We start from the raw sequence: 19,168 nt of genomic DNA, 5'->3' as shown, positions 1-19,168 counted from the left end.
TATTTAAAACGCAAGCACAAAGCACCGTCTTTTTTTAAACACGGGCTCAGAGCAACGTATCAACTGACCGTACAAAAATTCGGCCACCAGTAACTTTCCCCTGAAACGAACAGCGGTATCTGATGCCGGGGTGAGCGAGATGGCATTTGCCAGGTTATTTACTGGGAGGGCAGTATTTAAAATTTAGTATTTAGTATTAGGACAAGGCTGGAGACACAGCTCTTACAAAGCCGCTGCGGTTCAGGGAGGGGTCTGCTCTCTGACTCAGGTCTTTGGTGACTTCTGGGGCACTTGTGCCAGCTCCCACCCATCCTCCCCAAGGTCTTCCTGGCTCGTGGCTCTTGGAAATGACGGAGAGGCCTTTCCTTTTCTTTCCTCTCTGGCTCCAGGTGGTACAAGCTCCATTCCAAGGCTGGGAAGAAGGAGAAGGAGCGTGGTGAGATCCTGGTGAGCATCCAGTTCACACGCAACAACCTCACGGCCAGCATGTTCGACCTGTCCATGAAGGACAAGCCGCGGTCGCCCTTCGGCAAGCTGAAGGACAAGGTGAAAGGCAAGAAGAAATACAACTTGGAGTCGGCCTCTGCCATCATTCCCAGCAGCATGGGCGCCCTCGACATGGAGGATGACTACGACATTGGAGGCAAGAAGTCCAAAGTCAAGGGCTTCTTCCTGAAGAACAAGCTGCGCAAGTCGTCCCTGACGCAGTCCAACACCTCCCTGGGATCTGACAGTACCATCTCTTCTGCCAGCCTGAGCTTGGCCGCAAATGTTCCTGAGGTAACCAAATCCCCGAGCAGACACAGCAGTCTGTCCACAGAGCGCTCTGGTAAGAGGATAACAGTTTTAATTCCTCCCCCCCCCAACCTTTTTTTTTTCCCCTTTATAAGGGACTGTTGAGGTTTTCCTGCAAATCTGTTAACTAATTGCTTACCTAAGAAGCAGCGTCCTGCACAAACCCGCCGAGACCTTCTGTGTGCTGGCAGTAACGTGCTTGCCAGAACGAGGAGAGACATCTTAACATTTTATTTTTTATGCTGAGCCTGCATACAAACAGCCTGACTTACACTGACGCCGTGTGTGCTCCCTGCAGCGCACCACGAGCTCATGGGCTCCTCGGGCTCCTTAGGACCGTTTCTTTGCCCCCGAAAAGCAGGTCGCTAACACCAATTTGTAGCAGTAAAGACCCTGGGAAAAACTGGGCGACACAGAGCACGTTGCTGCTGCCTGATTGTCTAACAAGACGCCTCCAGCTTGGAGGCAAAGCTGAAACAGTGGCCGGTTCCTGGTGATTAAAACAATCTGAACTCTTGGTGCTCAGAGAGCGGCGATTTGCAAACAAAAAAGGCCCTTGTAGTGAATTAATTCTCGCTGTCCCTTGAAAACAAAATATATAATTAAATGGTTTAATTGGCTGGAGACAGCAAATTCCCCTATTGGGTGGGAGTCCCTGGGTACGTGTTGCTTCTCACCGTGCTGCTGAAGCCACGTGATGCCTCTCAGTTTCTGCTGGGTGATGTTCCCATATGTGGCCGGAGAGTGAGTGGAGTCACTGCTCTGGCCCACTGTCCTGGCGTCGTCATGAAGGAGACAGCATCAGCTAGGAGGGGAGAGCAGCTGCCTCTCACCCGAAGTCCAGGCAGTTCTCACCGAGCTCTCCATGTAACCCCAAAAATTTGAGTGTTAGCAGTAGCCACAGGGTCAGGCAGTGGGAGGGAGAAGCAGGAGCTGGACCTTCCTGGCTTATATCACGCGGAGGAACAGCCCGGCCTGTCGGAGCGGAGCTCAGAGGCTCCTCATCTTTTATTCAATGCAAATTCTTAAGTCACACGGAAGCATAAGCCCTTTAAGTAGCTCCTGGGTAGTTTCTTGCATTTATTCTCGGATCTCAGATCCTTTCAGACAAGGGGTTTGTCATCTTACAGAGGCTCCTCTCCGGATCCTGCAGTGGGAGGTGATGCACTCGGGGAGAGTATCGTGTAGCCTGTATAGCCACATACTTGTGACCGTGCTTTGCATTTCTGGTAGTTTAATTATAATCTGGTAGAGCCTGGGAGGGAGAAAGCTGGTATGATTTCATACATCTCTGTAGTGTTTGCAAGTAGAAGATAACGATACTTGTTGTACCTGTGCCTGTTACTCAGACGTCCTCGCCTCTGTTTTGTGTTTTATTTCCCCCCAGTGAAAGACTACTTGCCATCTCCAAAGCTGACCCACAAGAGAGCATTCAGTGACGATGTCTCCCAAGTCAGCCCGGTCCTGGAGCCCAAAGCAATCCAAAGCCTGAAGCCAAAGAACGATCCTGTGTCCCACTCTTCCCTCTGCATCAACGGGAGCCACGTTTACAGCGACGAGCCTGCACCAAAGAGCCCCATGTCTGTCCCACAGAGCTCTGCGCCGCTGGCGGTGCCCAGTGTCCCCAGAGGGTCGGAGGAGGGCTTCGGCTTCGTCCCCCTCCCTCCCAACCCCCACGAGGTGCCTTGGGGGGTCAGCAACTTTGAGAGGACGCAGCAAAGAGACGAGCCGAGGTTCATCCCGTCTCCTCCGAGCTTAGCCTTGCAAGAAGAGCTCAAGGTCTCCACGAAAGCCGTCACTCTCAGTAACCATCTGGGCAGAGCCAAGATGGAAGAAAACAGTCGCTTAGAGAACAAGCCGACTCAAGCTGCAATACCCATGGTCTTCTCCGTGGAGACGACAAAGGACAAACCACCTGAGGAAACGAGGAAGGAAGACAAGAAAGCGAAGGGCGGCCTCTTCCACCATGGGGGCAACAAGAGTGACGCGGGGAGCAAAGGCCAGGGGGAGAAAGTGGGACCCTCCCACGGCTCGTCCGTCCACGCGACAGCAGGGGGAGATGAGAGGAATAAAACCAGTGGCTGGTTCGGTTCAAAGGAGCCCAAAGAGTCCCCTCAGAAACCCAGGTCAGTGAAATGGGGGTGGTGACGTCTAGGCCATTAACTAGCTGCCCCAGCCTCCCGTCTCCAATGGCTGCACTGTTAAATGCTCTCCAGCGTCAGCAGAGGGCCGGTCCCCATTGCTCAGAGAAGATGATAGCGGGAGAAATGCTTCCTTGGTCTTAAATCTCTCGAAGGGAGGGTGATTTTTCCTGGATCCTCCCCTGGCTTCTGCCACAAACCAACTCCATTTGCCCTCCTGGGTCGTGTTTCCCGGTTGCGGAAGGGAGGGATCCCCTTCATGGAGAGGGGGACGTTTCCCTCTGCAGAGGTGAGGCTCAGCGTGGTCCTGCCAAGTGTTTTTGTGGCCTCAAAATAAAGGATCGTTATCCTTTAATTAGCTAAAAAAGCTTCCCTGGCAGTCAGTGTGGGATGTGGGACACGGTGACATGTAACTGCATTTTTTTATTAACCTCGCTGGTCCGGTCTGGGGGTGCAGCACTTTGGTAACTTGAGATATTATTAATATTTCTGAAGTAACTAATCCCAGCCCTGCTCTTTCCTCTTCCCCTCCCACCCCAGCTTTCCCCTCTCCCGATTATGAATCTCTAATTGTTCTCGCTTTGTGTGATGATTCATCCCTCCAAATCCTCAGCCCTGTATTTGTGGTGCACAAAACATGGGGTTCGTGCTGTTTCTGTGCCGGCTTTATCGCGACGGTGCATCACCCATGTCCGTCCCCGTAGTCCCCGGCAACTGAGCTGGGGGTCCAGAGGTCAACCGAGAGCTGGTGAGAGGGAGAAAACGGGGTTAAAAGCAGCCCGAGAAAATAACTAGCAGCAGTTGAGAGCTGGTTGAATCTACAGGGTTGATTTATTATAAGGATTTTCTAATCTGGGCTGACTTTAACCTAATTTATCAAGCAGAAGGGTTTTAATTCAGTCTAAGCCTCCTTTAATGAGGAGGGCACTCATGGTTTATTCAACCTAACCAGGTTCCCCCACGGGTTAAACTGATTTTAAAGTGCTGCTTGGGCATAAGTGGCTTCAGAGCAGGGGGCACCCCAGAAGTGCTCCTCTCCTCACCCCGCCAGATGTCATGGTTCTTAGGGCCAACGGGAGGCAAGAACGTGCTGCCACCTCCCTTCCCCGTGACCCGAGGCCACGTGTCCTTGTGCCGCATGGCACCTGTGGTCCCGCGAGAGGCATGAGGGTGGGAGAGGAGCTGCGAGGGCTGGGGAGGCTCAGTCCTGCCCGAGGCAGGTGGGGAGCTGCTCCCCTGAGGCACCAGTCCCCCATCTCGCAGGGCCTGGAGCTCCTTCCCCCCGAAGCCTTTCCCTGGGGCGTGAAGGCTGATGGGGAAGGGGAGGACCAGGCAGGGTGTGGGCTCTCTGTCCTCGAGCTGCTCCGGCAGCAGGAGGGACAAACGTGACATCCTGGGACTGTCTTTCATTTCCAGGGGACTCGAAACCCCAGCAGTTTCTTGGTGTCACGTCCCAGTGCAAAGTTTGTTTCTGGAGGAGACTAAAGGACTCTGATCTCTGAATGATGTGATTAACACCAGAATATTACCACTCAAGATTGTTCTTTTAATTTTTTTTTTCCGTTTTGCCATGATAAACCTGCTGTTTGATTTAGAATAGAAAAGATACCGTATGAAAAATAAACCCATAAAAAATCCTGCTATATTCAAGCAGTGGCTCCCCAAGCTGCCCCGAGCCAGCCAGCGAAGCGCCGAGAGCCTACGCCGTAGGCACGGGATGGGAGAAGCCCTCTGGAGCCTTTGCCTCCCTGCACGGGTGAGAAACCTGCAGGTTTCCTCCTGCTTTGCAGTTCTAGGAAGGAGGCAGACACGGGCCGTGCGTTACAGCCTGCCGGGTGAGCTGTGCCTGCGCTGCTCCTCTGAGGGACGCGGCTGTTTTCAAGGCAGGGACGTTGGATCAGCTGGAGCATCCAACCCAGCGGATAATCAGAGCAGAGGTGCCCTTAAACGCCACTGGTTTCGTACAACCCTCTGCCTTTCTTTTTTTAAATGACAGCTGCTGGACCCATTCCCAGCGTTATGCCTTTCCCAGAGGGTTTTCACTCTGTGGTTTTTTAAATCTGCTTCAGTGCTCACAGTTTAATTTCAAGCTGAGCTGAAGCTAAGCTTTGCTTCGAGTCGGTTTGCCGTGGCGTGCCGAGGACCCCGTCCGCAGGCGGCTGTCTTGTGAGGAGAAACTTGGATGAGCCGTGCGGCAGCAGCTCCTCTGCCTGGGGTTTTCTCTCCCCAAAATAGGAATCGCTTGGCTTGGAGGGAATGACTTCACAGGGGCCCCTTTTTGGGGTGTTTCTAAGCATCTGAATGAGCTTTAATTGCAGTTTGCAATTTGAAAATGGGAAGTAATGAGTTTAAACTGTAGCAAGGGGGATTTAAGTTAGACAGTAGAGGAAGTCTCGAATGGAGGATGCTGAAGTGCTAGAGCTGCCTGGCTGGGAGGGGGAAGCCCAGCGACTGGGGCTTCGGGGACCAGGGCGATGGGCTTTGGGGAACGTTACAAGAAGTGTTTGTCCTAGACATGGCCCCAGCTGGGCGGTGGGAGGCAGTGACTGGGCTCATTAAATGCAAAAATGGCCTCTCCATCATCACGGGGAGATGGACCGTCTCTAGTCTGGCTCTCCTGGTTCTTCATTTTTTCTGCCCATTAATTACTATGTTGTTACTTATTCTAATTATACAGAACTTCAACTTTTCTGATTTTTATTCTCCTTCCTTACACTAAATGACCTTGGGGACCATGCCCCTGATTCATGGCAAAGCTGTTGAAGAGCTTCCTAGGTCTTGATGGTGTCAGGTTGAACATACGGGCTGGTGCCCTCTCTGTTGTGATAATGGGATGTGTATGGTCTCCCAGGTCAGCAGCACTTATCGGTGGGTGTTCTGTGGGTGTCCACCTGCATCTGGAGGAGCTATTCAGTCACCAGTGTAACTTCTGGAGCTGAAGATGGATTAACCTTTGCTTTGTAGAGAGAACCAGCCTCTGAATTTGGGCACTTTTAAGTCTTTGACTTACCCGCAGAAAGGATTTTTTTCCCTCCCGCTTTCCTGATTCTGGAAACTGCAGCTTTGTGGCTCCTATCAGCTGAGCCAGCAGCATCTTCTCACCCTTTTTTCCATCATGGATAGGTCAAGTTTCATCCGAAGCTGAACTTGGGGAAAGAGCATCAAAAGCAGTCAGCTTTTCAAGACCAAAAAATTAGTTAAAAAGTCTGTAATTGAAAGAGCCTTTACAGTTAAGGATTAAATTAGCCTCCAGCTAAGACGAGTTTGGCAGAACTTGTCTTTAACCACTTGCTCTTGCAAAACCGCACCCTTTCTAAAATAAGGAAGCCGCTGACTTTTGGCTGGTTTTAACTTCAGCTTTATAAAAAGGTTTTCTGTTCTGTTTTTCTGCTGAGCCATTGGCAAGCGAGCACGAGCTGGCGCTGCCCTGCAAGCTGCAAACCTGTCCGTGCTCTTACCCGGGGAGAGGGCTGGATATTTCTGCCTTCAGCCCTTATTTACACATGTTTGTTTGCTGACTCTTGACAAGGAAGCAGGTCCCAAAGGCTGTGCTTTTCAGTCCTGGCTTTGCTAATCCGTGGCGGCTACTGGGCTTTGATACTGGCTTGAATGGAAGCAGTAGGAAGATAGTGTTTGCTCTTTGGAGACCTGAATAAAAGACTGTTTTGGGTTTGTTGTTTTTAAGGTTGTGTGGTCAAGGGTTGTATGTAAGGAAGAAGCTCAGCAGGTTTATTTGAGGCAAGGCCTGGGGCTAAAACAATTGGTTTAACTATTTTCAGGGTTTCCGACAGCGTTATCAGAGCTCCACAGGTCCTGCTTTTTGTGGCGTGAATTGGGGTGATAAAATGAGGCTGCATCTCATGCTTGGCAGTAGGAAAAAAGAGAAATTGCGCTCTCTCTTGTAAAAATAATTGCATTAGTGGCATTTACAGGTTAAAACCCTTTCCCTCTGCTGCTTTCATGGGGGGAAAATGTAAAATCACTCCACACCATGGTTGTCACCTCCCCTTCCCATAGTCCATACCCTTATATCCAGCAGTGAGGCCAAATACTGACCCGAATTCCTCCTTCTTCATCACATACTCCTAAAAAGTACATTTCCTAAATGCTGGAAATGGGAGGAAGGTTTGGAACAATTGGAACGTGGTCCTCGGACAGGCTGGCGGTGGGGAGCGGCACAGGTGGGCCGGGTGAGCTTGTCGGTGGGATTGAGCACCGCTGTGTGTGACAGCCCCCTCCAACGCACCGTTAACGGGGAATTCCAGAGCAGAGAACCTGAGAGGCTGCAGAGTTTGATGAAGAGGAGCACCGTGGTGTGAGAACCACGGATAACGGTGACACTGCGGGTGAGTCCATCGCGGGAGCTGTCAGGGGCGCATCGCAGAGCTGCGCGTCTGCGTTGGATCAGGCACAGGGTCAAAATGATCAGGGAAGGAAGCTGGATGTTTTCCCTCTGGCGTGAGGAGTGCGGGGAGCCTGCAAGGGTGAAAAATGGCTCTTCAAATGCCTCTGCCTTCCTTTTGCCTGCTAAACCTGCATTTCCCAGGGATGGACATGAAGCAGGGTGGTGAGTTGGATCCTAAGCTGGGACCAGCTCAGCCCTGGTGAAACAAATCTGCTTTGTAGCTCTCCAGGTAAAGCACAGCCCCACTCTCACCCCTAAAAGCGGGTATTGGGGTTGGCAGGTTGCCTCTACCTGGACTCCTACTGCCCAGATTCTCTCTTTGCTATTTTGTTTTTAATTCCCGTGGTTTTGGAGAAAATCTCTATAAAGCAGGACTTGTCTGTTTTAACTGGGATGATGAGCAGGTGAGGACCGAGGGGAAAGCAAAGTGGTTATAGCACAGAGAGCTAAACCCCTTGCTTTCCCCTCCAAAATTGCTATTTAAAAGCAGTATTTGCGTATATTCTCTTACTCCTTCCCACTTGGGTTCCCACCCTGTAAAAAAATGTCCCAGGCTGCCATACCCATCTCTTCCCAACCCCCTTCTGCACAAATCCTGCCCTGCTCATGCTGGTGGGAGGAAATTCCTGATCTCTGCCAGGCTTTGAAGCTGCTGCCGGGCCCTCTGGCACCCTGGTCCTGCTGGTTTTCCACCCTTCCCGCCTTGCTCGCGACAAGCCCCGCGGGGAAATGGTGCAAAAAGCAGCTTGTGAGCGGTGGGGTCAGGGCCCTCCCCTGGATCCAGCCCTCCTAGGAGGGATTTTCCACTCGAGCTTGAGCGCAGCTCTTAACCTTGGCACGTTATGGCTGGATTTGAGCCCTGCCCTCCCCAAACTCCCACTTTTTCAGCGCATGTGCTGTTTCCTTTATCTCCACAGTGCAGAGTTACCCACCCTCTTGCAGATGGGCTGCGATGGCTGGGGATGGTGCTCTGTGACTGCGGAACTGGGGCGGCTGCCTTCAGCCTGAAATTCAGGCTGCGATCTGTAGGGAAAAAATCTCCCTGCATTGAACAAGCTGTTTCAAATAGACTTTCCATCAGGGGGTTGCTCAGCAATATTTTATTTTCCTTTTTTTTTTTTTTCTGCTGAGAGGCTAAAACGCGTCTGTGAAGTGCTGCCAAACAAATAAATGAGGGCAGAAAGGTACCCGCTATTTATTTTGGCTGGCGGAGCTGTGTGCTGGGGTAGGGGAGGAGGAGGAGGGTGAGTCAGCGTTTCAATGCAGCAAAGATCTTCAATCAGGCTGCTACAAGCCGAGGTTTCCCTCTAGAGGAATACGCCGTCCTCGGCTCCTTGGTTTTGCTGAGCGCTTCCAGCATCCTTCATCAGAGAGGGGAAACAGGGTTTTTTGTGGGGAGAGCAGGTCTGCTGCCAGTGCCAGGCTGGTAACCAGTGCAGGGGATGCTTGTCCTGAGGAAAGGAATTGAATGGTGACGGTGCAATTGGTGCTTTGAAAACCCAGGGGAAAGACACGGGCTCTGCTGCCAGGAGTTTGCGGCTGGGAGAGGTTTGTGCAGCCCCTGAGCAAGCCCCAGTGGGTCCCAGTGGGTCCCGGCAGCAAAAAGGGAACTTCACTAGGGGGTTTTGGAGGAGGAAAACCGGAATCTGACAAAAAAAGATGGATTTAAGTTCAGTCTTTATATCTTTATCTTGGCTTGGGCTGCACATGTTGCTGGAGGATGATGCGGGACTGCTGCCTGGCAGGGGAGAGATTTGGGTCCTGCACTGGAGCCAGAAGCTACATGGCTTCTGGTTTTCTTCCCTGCAAGAAAATATTCATGTTCACCCACCTTGTTTCCCAGGCAAAGTTCATTTTGTGGCATCCTGACACTGTTCACGAGGGGCACGGGGCAGTTGGGGGCGACCATTGTGATTCCTGGGGGCCCAGACCTCACAGGCCACAGTTTGGAGCCTGGACCAGCTTGCTGGCGTGGCCGAGAGCGGCTCTTTCTCAGAGATCCAGCACCCCGTGAGCCCCATCATGACTTGGGGAAGGAAGACAGAGTTATTTTGGGTGGGTTTGAAGAGACCTTGAAGCTGTTCCTCCACCCATGCAGGTGGGGATCAGTGCAGTTTGGGGCACTGCCCATCACGCCTGCCTGGGCGAGGGGGCTGCTCTGGGCATCAGCCATCCCCTGGGGAAGCAACTTCAACCACTCAGCCTTCTGGCAGCTGTGAAGGTCGTTAGCAACGTGCAGTCATTAGGAGCCTGCAGCTGATTAATGCTCTGTAGCCATTTAGTGCTAGAGCCTAGCAGAGCTGGCTGGATCAGGCCTCAGTTGCTCATACTCAGCACTAAATGCTGTTTAAACAGAATCACAACTGAGCGATTTTAATCCGGACCAAAACATTAAAGGAAGTGCCAGCGAGAAGCAGCGATCGCAGGAGCAAGCGGAGGCAGCGGCGAGTGCTGTTTGCAGCCACCCTGAGATGGTGGGGTTTCAACTTGGGTCTTGTCACCTTCCCTTCCCAGCTGGAAAGGAAAATTTGCCGTGTTTTGCCCTGTTCCACCACAGATAAAACCTATTTGTGGATCTTTTGAACTCACCCAGCTGGACTAGGGGTTGTGGGCAGCTGTGCTCCTCTTCTGGAGAGCTTAAATTTGAGGGCAATTAGGGAAAAAAAAAAAGGTCAATTTACAGCAAGTGGCAGCGAACAGGAGCCTGTGCTCCAGCATATGTGTTTGGCTGAGGAGTGTGGAGCCACCCGGCAGCTGCAGACATCTCTCTGCATTCAGGAAATGGGAAGAATTGAGGGTCTGTCAATATGAGCCATGGCCTGGAGACCTTTGGGATGGCCAACGGTGACGGAGAGCTGGGCTGCCCTGTCTCCTGGAGCAAATGCTGTCGTTCTGTGCCACTGCTGCCCCAGGGCTGGTCTTTTACAGCATGGCTGCCTAGTGTGGGTCTGGAGTGCTGGAGGCAGTGTTCAGAGCACCCCAACCACCTGGAGAGTGGGTGTCCGGAGAGGGTGGCTGCTGAGCAGAGAGCGGCTGCTGGTCTCTCTGGGGTGGTTTGTGCCTGAAGGGCTGTCACCTTCCCCGTCAGCATCTCTCATCACTTCTCCTGGAGGTTTTCTGGGCTCACTGAGAGCTCAAAATAGTTTAGTCTGGAGAAGAGGAGGCTGAGGGGAGACCTCATCACCCTCTACAACTCCCTGAAAGGAGGGTGCAGAGAGGGGGGCTGAGTCTCTTGAGCCAAGGAACCAGCGGCAGGCCAAGAGGGAATGGCCTCAAGCTGCGCCAGGGCAGGGTCAGACTGGCTCTTAGGAAGGATTTCTTTGCAGAAGGGGTTGTTGGGCGTTGGAATGGGCTGCCCAGGGCAGGGGGGGAGTCCCCACCCCTGGAGGGGTTGAAGAGTCGGGTTGACCCAGCGCTGAGGGATCTGGTGGAGTTGGGAACGGTCAGTGTGAGGTTAATGGTTGGACTGCAGGATCTTCAAGGGCTTTTCCAACCTTGATGATTCTGTGATTCAAAACACCCAGGACGAGCTGGGCTGCTCAGTTTGTCTTCAGTGGAGCTGCGTGCTCGTCTGCCTGCAGTGGGTTTTCCACCCATGGGACACAGCAGAGCGTGGCCGGGCTGTGCAGGGACAGGGATGGGCACCTGCGCCACGGCCCCCACTGCTGCTTAGTGACAGCAGGAGAGGGCACCCATGAGCTGTCTCTGCCCGCAGGTCTGAGTGAAAACGAAGGTTTCAGGGCTTTTTTTGTGCCTGAATTCCTAGTTCTGCTATGGAGTATCTGGTGTAGCGTGTGACGGGTGCTGGACTTGAGCCCGTTGTGCCTGGCCGCTTGCTGTGTGTGTTACCTACCTAAAAACCAGGATGGGGGGGACTTTGGTGGCATCGATTGCGTAACTAGGCACCTTTCCAAGGTGGCTGCTCAGAAGATGATGCATGAGGTGGGTTTTGAAGCTGCTACGAATGGGGAGAAGTGGGTCCTACCGCGCTGCTGCGGTGTGTGCAGGCTCCTGCCTGTCCATCCATCGCTCACGGCCCAAGGTACGCTGCTGGCACATAACCCTGCCTGCTTTAAAAGCAACTGATGCTGGCTGCACCTTCACCCATCCTTAACTTTTGCCTCAAGATGGCATTTTTGCGCTTTAAAACGTGTCTAAGGTTTTTCGTGACATCCATAATAACAGATGAAAAGAGTTGTTTGCTGTTTGACAGCGCATTGACCGTGATCTTCCGCGCCGCCTGTGACCCCTCCCAGCAGCTCGGGTGAGGCAGGGAAATACCGAGATGTAGCCCCAGGGCTGGACGTACCCCGTGCATATTGGCAAAGCAATTACTTTATTCGTTCCTCATTAAACTTTGATATGCCCAGTGCTGGCTGATCAATGTCTGTATTTCTCCCAAACCAAGACCAGGGTCTCTTTGAAGCTTGGCTGTTGTGGCCGATGCAGTCGCCGGTGACGGGTGCCCCCATCTTGGGGGACAGGGTTGCTCCTGGCAGGGCTGGAGCAAGGGGATGGGGAGCTTGGGAGGAGGGAATGTGGTGGTTGGGGTGATGTGAAATCCTCCAGGATGGGCAGCAAGTCTTCCCTGGGGGTGGGGTGATGCTTGTTGCTGGAGGAGTTCCCAAAGGAAGATCAATGAAATCCCAAGGAAAGGTCAGTGTAGTCCCTCAGAGGGACACCCCCAGCTCGGGGTGAGGTGCAGGAGTGAGACTGACAATCTGAATTTGAGGTGTGCTGAATCCTTTCCTCCTCCTTGGGGTCCCCTGTGGGGGTTCAGGCATCTCAGGCCAGAAGTGACGTGACCAAGGGCGTGTGGGCAGAGCGGAGCGTGGAGCCAGAGCCACATCCTGGCCGCGTGCTCCCTCCTGCTCAGCTCTTGTTCCTCGGCCGCCCGCAGCCACGCTACCCTCCCTCCTGTGCAAGAGGGAGCACCGCGTCTGCTGGCATCCTGATAATGTTGCCGAACAAGTAACGAGGCACTGGGGTAAACTGGGAGAGACTCAGTCCTGCGTGCTCTTACTGGCTCAGGTATCCTGATCTACGGCTCCTTGGAGCGTTGGGACAAAAAAAAATGAGCCGAGTCATTGGGCTGCAGGAGGTGGGCAACACCTCTCGGGCTGCTGAGCCTTAGGGCTTGCTAAGGCAGAAAGGGGACATTGTGAGGACTGTTCTAGAAGAAGGGCTGCCCTTCCCTTTTTGTCGTGCATGCCCTTTCCATGCCTTGACTCCATAATCATTGCTCTGCCTAACAAGAGAGATGAGTATGTATTTGATCATTGCATTGCTTTGAACCGAAGCGTTTGTAGTGTGTGTGGTGTATGCTTACAGCACTGTCACAGCATTAACCAGGAGGACTGTTTTGTCTTCCCTCCACAGCCTGGAAGTGTCTCCTCAGGTAGAAACCAGCTCAGATGCTCCTTCTCATTTTCCTCCCTGCTCCCCTGCCCAGTTTCCTCCTGCCGCTGTAGCCCATCTCGCTAGCATGCCGAGCGCTAACCTCTCTCCCGCTATTGGAGACAGTCAGTCCGGATGCTTGTCCCCTACCAACCCATTCCTCAACTCCCTGCAGAGCAATCCTTTCTTTGAGGACCTCCTCGCTGACCAGGTACTAAATTCTCCTTCACCTACTCACTTTTTCTCTAGTTTCCCGTCTGGGCCGCATGCATCAACAGAGGTCGCTGGGAACTTTTATTCCTCTGAGGATTGCAGTCCCTCTGCCTCCCTAAGACAAAAAGACCCGGAGGGGGAATCTCCAGCCAAAAGCGTTTGTGTCCCCGTTCCAGAAACTACTCCCCCATCACAAGGAGACCTTCCTCCTCCGGATGAGAAACCCGCCGTCCCTCCTCCTCCTCTCTCGGAGTGGGACGATACCTTTGATGCCTTTGCAACGAGCAGGCTCAAACCAGAACTGAAGAAGGAAAACTTCTTCGCTTCGGTGGTGGCGGAGGGCATGGCTTTCATCGACGATCCCGATGCAGCCAGCCCAACAGAAAGATCAGCCGAACCGCCTCGCGAGAAAGGGACAAAGGTCTTTGAAAAGGCTGATTCACAAATCGGCGGTGAAATGCCCACAACTCTACGGTCTTGGACAAATTTCTCTGGTTTAGATGTGGGGGCAAACTTGGTGAGCACAACCCAGGAAGCGACCGTGATAGAGGATGTGCTGAGCCCTGTGTCTGCGGGGTCGATGGGAAGGAGGAGGAAAAGCAGCACGCCCACAGTTTGGACAGCCGCCTTTGCAGTGGGAAATCCAGGAGAAAAAGAGGCTTCAACACCACCAACTGCTGAAAAGAGTGCTAGGGAGGAAGGGGACATCAATGAGGAGGAACCCTCTAGTGCAGGGACAAATGGATGGATGACCATAGCCACTGAAACTGCTCCTGACCTGTCGGAGAGCACCCAGAGCGTGGCTGAGCAGGAGCGCGGGAGTCAGGAGAGCGCGTTCAGCCCACGACCAGCCTTCCTCAGCGAAGGCGCCTTCGATGCAAAAAACGGATCTCACGCTGCCGCTTGCGTGTTGCCCAGAAGCACCTTCAGCCCCGAGCTCGCCTCCGAAACCCTAGCAGGCAGCAACGTGGCAGCCGTGCCCCCGCGGGTGCTTGCAGATGTGGCCTCACGACGGTTCCCAGTGGCCCCCGAGCCAGGGATGGAACCCCAGGGTGCCGGTAGTGAGGAGGAAACGTTCGACATACGGACTTCGGTCTACCGGCTCCAGGCGAGCATGCGGCTCGAGGCCAGCGAAAGCCGCGTAAAACTCAGCTCGGACATTCGCGAGAGGCACGTCATCCTCTCTCCGTGGACAGGAACCCGAGAGAGGGAGGAGATGGCAACCAGCTCGGCTGCACCGCCCCCCAAACCTCCGAGGTGGTTCGCAGCCGCGGGCGGCGGAGGGGATGGCGAGGAGGAGGAGGATTCTTGCAATGTGCAGCGAGGCAACCAGGAGCCATGGGAAGACGCAGAGGGCCCGACAGCAGATGTGGAGCTGCAGAGGAGCCGCCTGAGCAGCGAGCCCTCTGTTCCGGCATCTCCCAGCCCACCCACACTGGGAGCGGACGTAGCTGAAACCGGGAGTGAGTTCCCAGTCTCCGAAGATGCCGAATCTGCCGCTGCGGACTCAGCAGCTAATTTGGAGGTGGGAGGTAGCGAGCTGGCAGGAGGGGACATCTCTCTGGGGGAAGGACGGTCAGAGATGAATGAGACAGATGCGGCTGAACAGTTTGAGACTTGCCCATCGAAGTTCTTCCTGGACGGCTTAGGCCAGTCGGGTGTGAAGGAGAGCTGGAGCCAGCCAGGTTTATCTCCTCTGATGGCCGAGCGGGAGGTGGCTTCCAAACAGGAGCCGTTCCCTGAGGAGCTCAGTACGTCGCGACTAAACCCACCTTCCAAGCTAGACCCGGGCCAGTTGGAAATCTTCTGGACGGCTCTGGAAGAGCCGGAGGCAGCCGGTCACCCCGCGGGCCTCGGCCCGACGGCACGACCCCAAAGGTTAGCGTGTGGCGAGAGACTATCCCAGCCGGAGTCGGTGTGGGGTGATGGTGAGGGGCGGCACGGGCCAGCGGCCGGCCCCACCGGCCAAGCGGGAGGCCAGCTTGAGCCTTGCACCCCCATGGCAGTGGCCGGCCCTCCCCGGGAGGCAGAGCAGGGCAGCCCCCCCGCCAGTGAGCCCCAGGGGCCGTGGCGTCGGTGCTCGTCAGAGAGCAGGATAGACTTCAAGAAGGCCGATTTCTGGAAGCCAGCTAGGGCGGAGGAGAGGTGCGAGCAGGACACTTCGGCCCCGAGAAATCCCTTTGCTGCGGTGCTCAGCCCCAGTGCCCCAAGCAACCCCTTTGTGGAGAAGCCACCAGACCCCCTCCTCCCCGTTGGAGCTGTGCTGCCCGAAAGGCTTGGTCAGGGAGGCTTCAGCTTCACCCACCTCCTCGAGGAAGCCCTTGGGCAAGGCTTCCCGCCCACTAACCTCCCCAGGGACCCGCTAGGCCAGGCTCCTTTCCTGCATGACAGCCAGCCCTTGGCCTTCTCCACCCCTTTCCTCGTGGCTGCAACTAACCCTAAACAGTTTGATTTCCCTTCCCCTGTCGCGTGCCCCACGAGCAGCGGGGTCCCTGCCGCGACCAGCCGCGCAGCCGCCCAGCCCTGCCCTTTGCCGCAGTCCGGTGACACACAAGCTTCAGCGCTCGTGGTTTTGCCCAGGGAGACACAGCCAGCTGAGAAGCCCTTTTTCCAGCAGACGACCAGGTGAGCACTCCGGGGAAGGCGAAGGGGGTGTTATTTGGTAAAGGTGAACCCCGTCGTCCCTTCTGCTCTCAGCAGGGGGGACGATAAGTGCACCCCGGCTCGGGGGCAGCAGCTCACGGTTGTGCTGACCCCAAGGAGGCGGCTCTACGTGTTGCTGCAGGTCCTCTCTCCCTCACCTTCCCGTGGTCCCAGAGAGTCCAGCCTGAACAGCCTTGGCTTTCTCGGATCACGGCGGGGAACGGCCACTGGTGTCCCGTGTTTGTCCTGAACTAGGGCAAACGCTTCACAGCGTCCAAGACCTGCCCCAGCTGAAAATTCAACCACAGCAGAACTGCATCCGCATTTCACTCGATGCTAATTTTGGCTCCATCATCTTCCCTGTGCTTGCAAAATAGGTGCCTTTTCCATGCCTGCCAGGAGAGTTTCCAGCTGTTAATGCTCTCATGAGTTCCTTCGTGGCATGTGCACAGCTACTGCCCCTTCCCTTTTCATTAATTCAGCTTTGGTTTCTTTCCTTTTTAAATGACCATCAGGTACTAAAACTTCTTCTCTCCATAGCCAAAAATTAAAAAAAATTAGTTTCACCAGGGCGGTGGCAAAATACCATTTCCCCTTCCTCCTGCCAAGGTGCCCATTGGTTGTGGAGCAAGTGGGATTTAGCGGGAGCTAATGGGAATGGGAAGGGGGGGACTGTGGTGGTGCAGCAGAGGAAAGAAGGGGCTGCTCCTCCTCCCAGGTCAGTCTTGGGCTTGTAGAAATGCCGTGAAGCAGAGAAAGGTGCTGAGTTTCGGGCATGGAGTCTTGCTCTACGTCCTTCAGTTCATCTGGTTTTCCTGGTGCACCTTCCCCTGGTCTGCCTGGGCAGGAGAAGACGGTCCTGGGCTCACTCTGCCCAGAGTATCACGGATCAAGCTCTTAGAGTTTACCCAGGGACTGGGTCTTCTAGCAGGGATTGATCAGCCTCACTTCTGTGAAAGAAGCTCAAGAAAGAGCTTCCTGGGAGCACTGAAACGATAAAGGCCCAAGAATAATATTGGTCATGGCCCTGGGGAGAGAGAGGGCAGGAGGATGGGCACAGCAGAACTCAGCTGAGCTCCAGCCCTTCTGCAAGGGGATCCCTCCTTGGCTCAGGCATGGGTTTGACATGCAGAATGACCTCGGGAGCAAAGACTGGCAAGAGATGGGTCTGTTAGCTGATTTTTTTTTTCTTTATTGAGGCCAGATCCTCAAATCATGAATTGGATTATTCATCCTCCAACAGATAACCTTGTTCAAAAATTTGCAGATAGAGGGTATACAGAAACCTCCTGAATATTTTGATGTTTGTTGTGTTTCATGGAAAGAGAAGTGTCCTGCAATCCCAAAGGGTAAAATTAGGCCATGAGAGAAGCATAGTCCCAGGGCTCTCTGTCAATAGTATGTGCTCATGGTCATCTTTGGGCTTGACTGCGCATCCACCGCATCCAAGGGCTGACTGGCTCGTGGGAGGAAAGTGGGCTTGGAGCTAAGAGCTGGGCATCGTGTCAGTGCTGGCTTCTGTCATAACACACCTGAGAAGTCCTTGAACATCTCTACTCTGGTTTTGCTACCTGTAAAACACGGATGTTTTGGATACTTGCTGTGATGGAAGAACCTTTGAAGAGTTACCAAGGTCTCTGTGGAAGGCTCTGAGGTTCTGCAGTACTTTGTGAGATTGGGGAGATGTGACTAATTGTCATGGGGGAAGAGAGACAAGGTGGAAAGGCCCTTTTCAGGGTCCCCGTGGCAACGCTTGCCTTTCCTAGAATTTTCTCCTGTTAGGATGGTCAGTGGCACGTAGACAAAGAAAAGGTATGGTAGAAAAAAGGTGGAAGGACATGAGCCAGCAGTGTGCCTGGGTGGCCAAGAAGGCCAATGGTATCCTGGCTTGTATCAGCCATAGTGTGGCCAGCAGGGACAGGGAAGGGATATTACCCCTGGACTCGGCACTGGTGAGGCTGCCCCTCGATGAGTGGGTTCAGTTTTGGGCCCCTCACTCCAAAAAGGCCATTGAATGACTCAAGCGTGTCCAGAGAAGGGCAACGGAGCTGGTGCAGGGTCTGGAGCACAGGTGTGATGGGAGCGGCTGAGGGAACTGGGGGGGTTTAGTGTGGAGAAGAGGAGGCTGAGGGGAGACCTCATGGCCCTCTCCGACTGCCTGAAAGGAGGGTGCAGAGAGGGGGGATGAGTCTCTTGAGCCAAGGAACCAGCGGCAGGCCAAGAGGGAATGGCCTCAAGCTGCGCCAGGGCAGGGTCAGACTGGCTCTTAGGAAGGATTTCTTTGCAGAAGGGGTTGTTGGGCGTTGGAATGGGCTGCCCAGGGCAGGGGGGGAGTCCCCATCCCTGGAGGGGTTGAAGAGTCGGGTTGACCCAGCGCTGAGGGATCTGGTGGAGTTGGGAACAGTCAGGGTGAGGTTCATGGTTGGGCTGGAGGATCTTCAAGGGCTTTTCCAATCCAGATGATTCTTTGATTCTGTGAAGGAAAAAGGAAAGACTTTAAACTAAACTTAGAGTAGGCGTTAAGTCTTCGCTGAGACAAAGGTGTCTTCCAACAGATACAGGAGGAGCTGGTACCTGGTGTGGATTATTGAGAGTCGGCTGTGCTGGGGTTATGTGCCCTCCTCGGGAGCGGTGGCAACCGGGTGTGGGGTCCCACGTCCTCTTCTGCGGTGGCCAGAGTGGCTCTCTGCTGGTCACCTTGTTCAAGATGGCAAGTGGTAGCTGTGTATATGAGAGTGACAGCAGCACCTCCCGCCTAGGCTGGCTGGGGCAGGGCCCGGTGACAGCGAGCTGGGAGGTTGTGTCCTCTTGGAACAGCTGCTCGTGTGCCAGATTTGAAGACGCAGCCGGGGAATTGGGAGCCCGGAAGAGCACGTGTTGGGATTGCGTCTGCAGATCCTTCCCCGCGCTCCTGCAGCGCTGCTGCTGGGGTATGGCGGGTGCTCGGAGCATCCGCTGCAACGCTCGGGTGTATGGAGGGTCCCAGTTCCTCTCTCTGGGGAGGGGCAGGATGGTGCCGTCACCACTGGGAAGGCGTCTCTGGTCACATCCCCTGCTACAGGTGGGACCTACAGGACAGCCCGTGACAGTGCCCCAGGGACGCCGCCGCCTTGGAGGAGCCCAGGGGTTGTGCAGCTCCTTCCCCATCCCTCGGGAACTCAGACGTGTGACATCGTGGCACTTCCAGGTGACAGGACTGGGGACGTCCGAGGTGGTATTGGCACACGCTGCTTTGTGCCTTCCCAATGTCAGGAGTGCAGCAGAGTTGTCCTCTTCTGAAAAACGAGGTTTCAGGTTGAATCACGTGCCAGTCTGTGATCCGACTGGGTTCCTCAGGGAGCCCTTGGAGTGTGGCTTGTCACGTCCATGGACAGACCTGGGAGAAGAGCTGCTGGTCCCGAGCTCAGTCATTCCCTTTCCTCCTGGAGATGCTTTCTCCACAGAGGTCTGGCCCTCAGGTGCTGCTGCAGGCACAGCAACTTACCCCAGAGAGACTCATTTCATTGGATTTGTTCTCTGTGAGCAGCATTTTAGTGAGTTGGTAAAGACTTAATTTCCAAGTTGCTGTAAGGGA

General features: G+C 54.3%; 1 protein-coding gene across 5 annotated transcripts in view; it reads left to right on the top strand.

Annotated features, from left to right (window-relative positions):
• The window catches only part of RAB11FIP5 (RAB11 family interacting protein 5), a 47,027-nt gene that overhangs the window by 19,173 nt on the left and 8,686 nt on the right, over window positions 1-19,168 (top strand). For 2 of the 5 annotated variants that reach the window (XM_074821747.1, XM_074821748.1), the window contains exons 2-4: window positions 390-829; window positions 2,183-2,921; window positions 12,988-15,576. In XM_074821747.1, the coding sequence (XP_074677848.1) occupies window positions 390-829; window positions 2,183-2,921; window positions 12,988-15,576 (3,768 nt within the window). The remainder of the gene's footprint in view (window positions 1-389; window positions 830-2,182; window positions 2,922-12,987; window positions 15,577-19,168) is intronic. The other 3 variants (XM_074821749.1, XM_074821750.1, XM_074821751.1) reach the window with 3 other exon arrangements.

The sequence above is a fragment of the Strix aluco genome, chromosome 4 (assembly GCF_031877795.1).
Source record: "Strix aluco isolate bStrAlu1 chromosome 4, bStrAlu1.hap1, whole genome shotgun sequence".
NCBI lineage: Eukaryota > Metazoa > Chordata > Aves > Strigiformes > Strigidae > Strix > Strix aluco.
Note: the sequence above shows the minus strand (reverse complement) of the source record. Positions and strands in the feature narration are given on the sequence as shown.